We start from the raw sequence: 6,000 nt of genomic DNA on the forward strand, positions 1-6,000 counted from the left end.
ACTGCTTGGGGTGCCTGAGTTCACGTCCTGGCTCCTCTTCTGATTCTGTCTTCCTTCCTGCTAATGTGTACCCTGGGGGGCAGCAGTTAACTGAATTCTGGCCTCTTGGCTCCAGCCTGGCCAGCCCTGGTTATCAGGAGCATTTGAGTATTGAGTCAGGGGTGAAAGATTACCTATCTCCACCCTCTTCCTAATTCTCTCTGTGCCTTTCTAGTAAATAGACGTAAGTCAGATTAAACAGACAAGAAGAAAGTTATAAGAACAGATTTTTAAATTCTGTCTGGATACTTGTATTCATATTCTGTTTTTCACATTTTGTCAAATCTGTTCATTTCCTTTTTTTAAAGATTTAATTATTTGGCAGAGGCAGAATGAGAGAAAGAGAGAAATCCTCCATCCGCTGGTTCACTCCCCAGATGGTTGCAACTGCCGGAGCTGCGCCAATCCAAAACCAGGAGCCAAGAGCTTCTTCCAGGTCTCCCACGTGGGTGCAGGGGCCTAAGGACATCTGCTGCTGCTTTCCCAGGGCATAGCAAAGAACTGGATCAGAAGTGGAGCAGCTGAGACTCGAACCAGCACCCAAAGGGGATGATGGCACTGCGGGTGGTGGCTTTACCCGCTATGCCACAGTGCTGGCCCCTACAAATCTGTACATTTCAAGAAGGCTATTCTTTATGTATTTAAACTGTAAGACAGAAGAAAAGGTGCTGTCCTTGTTTCAGTTTTCTTTGGGTGTCAATTCAATGTAGATCCCTCAAAATAGCCCAGTGCATCTCCAGTGGATACTACTAAGTGCACCCTCAGCGCCCTGTGTTTTAATATTTAGGGAATTGAAACGTGTTTTTCCTAATTAATCTATGTGGGATATATCTTGATAAAAGACAAATTAATCTTAACAATTAAGCATTAAGAAATACAATAAAATGTCAGTATTGTTTTGATAGGTAATAATGATGTAACAATAGCATAAAAATGCTTTCAAAGATGCTGCTTGATCAGTTACAAATTATAAAAACTCAACTCAAAGTGACTTATTTCATTTTTTATGTCCTGGCCTTAGACCCAGTTAGATTCAGATGCCAAAATGCTCTCTGGGTTTTCTCTCTGTCTCTCTCTCTCTCCACTTCTAGAGTCTCCTTTTTATCTTAGGTGGGTTTATTTTCAGCCAATTTCTTCCTCTTTTTATATGAGGCCACATAGATACTAGCAATGCCAGACTGATGTTCTAGTATGTTAGGAACACAAATACCTCTACCCACCAGCTTACCCATCCTTATGCTAGTTCTTATTGAACCATTCTGTATTGCGTGCTCAGCCCCAAATCAGCAACTGCCAGGGAGGTAGAAATAGTTACAGGTCAGACCTGGGCCATCTTTCCATTCCTAGTGGCAGTAAAAGATTATCAGCCTGACCCAAAGCACATACACTAAGAATGAGCAAGCACATTTCCCAAAGGAAGACAGGCTCTGTTGCCAGAAGAAGAGACACTAAATAACAGCTGAATGAGTGAGTGAATGAACAAGGACATGAAATAAGTGATATATGTAAGAATAGAAGTAAGTAGTAATTGATACAGCAGCCCCAAAGAAAATGCTCTATACAGTTGACTGAGAGATTTCAAATTATACTGAAACTGGTTTTGTGTCTGTTTTCAGGTACTATTTTATGAAACAGTTTAATAATTTTCTTGCCAGGATGATGCAGAAATATGCTTAAGGATACTTGTTCCTTTATAGTTGCGAGATCATAATTGGATTTCTCATTTAACAAAGGAGTGAATTTGTTTATCTTAAAGTTAATCTTTAGTGAGAAACATGCCCATATTAAAACTTATCTACATGGTAGTTTTATTACTCACTGTAAGATTCTTAAACAAATTCTTCTTTTGTGATTGCAAACAGAGAAATAATCACTTCACTGCCTTTTTTTATGAAAAGAAGAAAAAATGCCTCAGGCTAAATGTTGCTGATCTGAACATCCAAAATCTGAAATGTTCCAAACTCCAAAACATTTCAAGCACAAAAGTAGAAAATTGTGTAACTGACTTACTGTGACATATCACATTCCAAACATAAGCACACTAAAAACATTCTGTTACCTTCAGGTGTATGTGTGTGAGACATATATGAATTTCATGCTTAGACTTAGGCCCCATCCCCAAGATTTCTCATTATACACACACACACACACACACACATACACATATATATATATTCCAAAGTTTTAAAAACACAAAGCAGTGTAGATAAGGAATATTAACCTCTAGCAAAATTAGTATAATTATGTTATTATTTGATCTTATGTTTATTTGATAGAAATAAGTGTGTCTAAAAATGAGGAAAATTTAGGTTTAAAGGTGGTTTTACTTTATGTCATTATTTAAATAGATATTCACTATTAAAATGGGTTTAGATTTGAAAAAAGAACTCTCCAGTGCAGAAATATGCTTAAGTTTATGGGACTATTTGATAGTAAAAGAAAAAAATAGTGTACTGATAGTTGAGAAATGTGAAAGAGAGGCTGATGTGGCATAGTGGGTTTAAGCCATAGCTTGCAACACTGGCATCCCATATCAGTGGGCTAGTTTGAGCCCAGCTTCTCTGGTTTCATTCCAGCTCCCTGCTAATGCACCTGGGAAGGCAGTGGAAGATGCCAAGAGCTTGGTTCCCTGCCACCCTTTCAGGGGACCCTGATGGAGTTCCTAGCTCTGGGCATCAGCTTGCCACAGGCCTGGCTCTTGTGGACATTTGGGGAGTGAACTAACATGAGGAAAATCTGTTGCTCCCTCTCTGTCACTCTGCCTCTCAAGTAAGAAATAAATCTTAAAAAAAAAAGAAAAGAGAAAGAATTGTGGAAGACATTTAGGTCAATATGACTGCCATCTCTCAATGATTTTCTTAATTACTCCTTCCATTTAAACTTTATGTCTCCTTTATACTCTGCATACTTTTGTGCCAACACATTTAAGATTCTGTTATACTGATATGTTTACACACACATTTTGATATATCTGTAAATTTTTTAAAGACTGTAACAACATCTTTATCTCCAGTTTCCAATACAGGCCTGGGTCATTCAGTAAGCATTCATAAATGATTAAATAGTTGGTAGTGGATATAGATCATAGCTCTGAAAGGAAAACCGATTTGTAACTGTCATGAACATATCTGATTTAGTCATGTAGATGTTACACAAAATAATTTGTGTGCTGTTTAAGGTTAAATTATTTTTTTCTCCCCTTAGTTCTTTAGAAATAAGAATATCTGTTTATGTCATTACATTGCCAGCCTTCATTAAGGAATATGAATCCACACTTGCAATTAGAATGTTCCATTTATCATTGCATACCATTATTTAACAATGCAGGGACTTCTGCTTTGGGAAATACTGTATGCCAGTGTCTAAAAAGTCAGCAAGTAGGCCGGCTTACACCATTTTCCATCTCTTTTTTTTCTCCCAACAGTATTCAGTTGTCTGCCGTCTCCAAGCCCCCACATTGGTGTCTTACTTCTTCTTCACTCTAGCCTAATACATAAACTTTAACTGTAATACTGCTTGCTTTATGATAGTATGCAAATGAGTTCCCTTTTCTTTTTGTCTCACCTTCTTGCCGGAGGGTCTGTTTCCAGTATACGTGCATAGTAGATTAATAGTAAATGTACAGGTAAATACAGACATAGTGTCTTGAATTCTTCAGGGATAAGTGACAGTGTAAGTCTAAAAGCATTTTCATGTCCTGGTACCAAAAATAAAATTTGGTGACATATTGCTTAGCTAGGCTCCATATGTATTTATATTTATTAAATTTTTAATTTAATGACTTTGTATTTATATTTCTTTTATTTTTTAAGATCAGTAAACTTACACAGAATTGTCTATTATTGTCTAAGGCTAGGAAATGTATGTTATAAATATTAAGATGTGAGCATATGTCAGTTTTCAAATCATAGGACACAATTATTTCATGTGTATGTTGACAGATCAGTCATGCCAGCAAACACTTGGTGCCTACAATGATACAATGGAAGTTAAGATTAATATATATTTTAGATCAGCTTATTCAAATAGTTAAAATTAAAATCCAGAAGATAGTACTAACCATATAAAAATATCATTAATAGAAAAATAGGTGATGTGTTCTGATTCTTTAATTTGCAAAGACACAGATTTTTCAGATGACGCTTACTTTTATCAAAAGACAATGCACTTTCAGAGGTATATATTATTTCAGAATGTTTGAATATTGAAAAAACAATAAGTAAAGGGAAAATGAATTTTAAAGACAAGCGACTGTTCAGTAATAATGTTGGTATCATGCCCACATTTGTAAATTCTTTTGAATACTAGTCCTAGCTTTTTTAAAAAAATCTAATTAATATAATAAATATAGTATGAAAATAATGCACAGTATAGCTAAAAATAAGGTTATATCATCTTCCTGCATTTCATAAAACTTTGAATTTTTATAGTGATATTATAAAATTAGAAATTTTAGGATCTTTTATAAACAGCTTATAGAATTGTTTCCAACATTAACCTTTCCTATGTTCTTTTGTTCCTGGGTTGTCATCGTATGGGCAGTCATTACACTGAATGAAACAGCTGTATTACTGGAGTCTCATTTAACACCAGGTCTTTTGATATTCTTAATTGATTAATACATTTTTCTCCGTAAAATTATGGTAAAGCACTATAATTTTCCAGCTTGTAATGAGTATTATTACAAAAAAAATCTGATTCTGAGAAAAAAATGCTTACTTTAACAATATAACCATATTCAACATTCAGATACTTTAATCCTTTAAAGTAAATTTTCTCAATATTTCTTAGGCACAGATAAAATGGGTGATTCAAATTCATCTTTGTAATTGCCATAGGATGTAATCATGATTTCACTTTCTGATTATAGCATTAGCTTTTCAGACAAATAAGTTTCTATGAAAAAGACGTCCTTGAACAAAATTAACAAATATTAAAGAAAGTACTATTCAATCTAATTCTTAAAACAGAATGTACTTAATTAAGGGGTATAAGGGACATATTTGACATCCGCAAGAAATGTTTCCAAAAAATTTAGTTTATTTTCCACAAAATGAAATAATTGTAAAACACATTGGAGTGAAACAAAATTCCACTGCAACCATAAATTGCGTGTTGGAAGAAACAAAGAGGAGTTTGCATGTCTGTAATATGTATACATAAATTATAAATAAATTAATGAGCTGACCTTGTTAGAATTTGCATTATACCTTCACTGTTAGATGCAGCCTTCAAGTGCAAAATTGCATGGCTGTATTATTTTAAAATATCCTTATTCAGATTTATCTATTAAATATATCAACTCTGTGCTTGCTAAAATTAGCTAATGAAATATCCTATAATATATCTCAACCTAATAACTAATTTACTTGCTCAAATTTCAATAAATTATCTCAATCTGCCCACTTTATTATCTGGAAAAAGGAAAAGAGTTACTTCAGTGCTTGTCAGTGACACAACAATCACAAGTTTTGATCTACCCTTGAGCCACAAAACTTAGTCTTATCTACCTTCACACTACCAAAATAAAATGTTACATACTAATATCTATGCTTTAATTGGGGGGAGGGAGGGAAATTTCATACTGACTTTATATCTCTTATGGTTACTATTTTATGTGATTAGTCAAAATGTGCTGATTTTGTGGCTAGGTATTTCACAACAAATAAACATGAATGGCTCTCCTTCATGTAGTCCCACTGGATTCTTGTAATAACCCAAGTTACTGCAGTAATTTTTCAGTATCCTTTGTTAATACAGTAGCCCTATTTTTAGAAAAGTGAATGATGTTCCTAATCAATGATAGTAATCTTACAATTCTAGATAGAACATTCAAGTAACATAATTCTCAACTAGCTATAACATACCCAAAGTCCTTGGAAATTTTAAAATTATTAATTATTTAGAAAAAACTTATTTAAAAAAAAACATTAAAATAGTGTCAGTTTGGTAGAAACGCTA

At 34.1% G+C, this 6,000-nt stretch overlaps 1 protein-coding gene across 8 annotated transcripts in view; it reads left to right on the forward strand.

The window, feature by feature from the left end:
- NOVA1 (NOVA alternative splicing regulator 1) overlaps positions 1 to 6,000 on the forward strand; it is a 155,172-nt gene that overhangs the window by 142,747 nt on the left and 6,425 nt on the right. The window contains exon 5 of one of the 8 annotated variants that reach the window (XM_070053338.1): positions 348 to 6,000. This exon is cut by the window's right edge and continues 448 nt beyond it. The exons of the other annotated variants lie outside the window; for them this stretch is intronic. Coding sequence (XP_069909439.1) covers positions 348 to 353 — 6 coding nt within the window. The 3' untranslated portion in view covers positions 354 to 6,000. The remainder of the gene's footprint in view (positions 1 to 347) is intronic. 8 annotated transcript variants of the gene reach the window in all.

This window comes from Oryctolagus cuniculus, chromosome 12, assembly GCF_964237555.1.
Source record: "Oryctolagus cuniculus chromosome 12, mOryCun1.1, whole genome shotgun sequence".
Taxonomy (NCBI): domain Eukaryota; kingdom Metazoa; phylum Chordata; class Mammalia; order Lagomorpha; family Leporidae; genus Oryctolagus; species Oryctolagus cuniculus.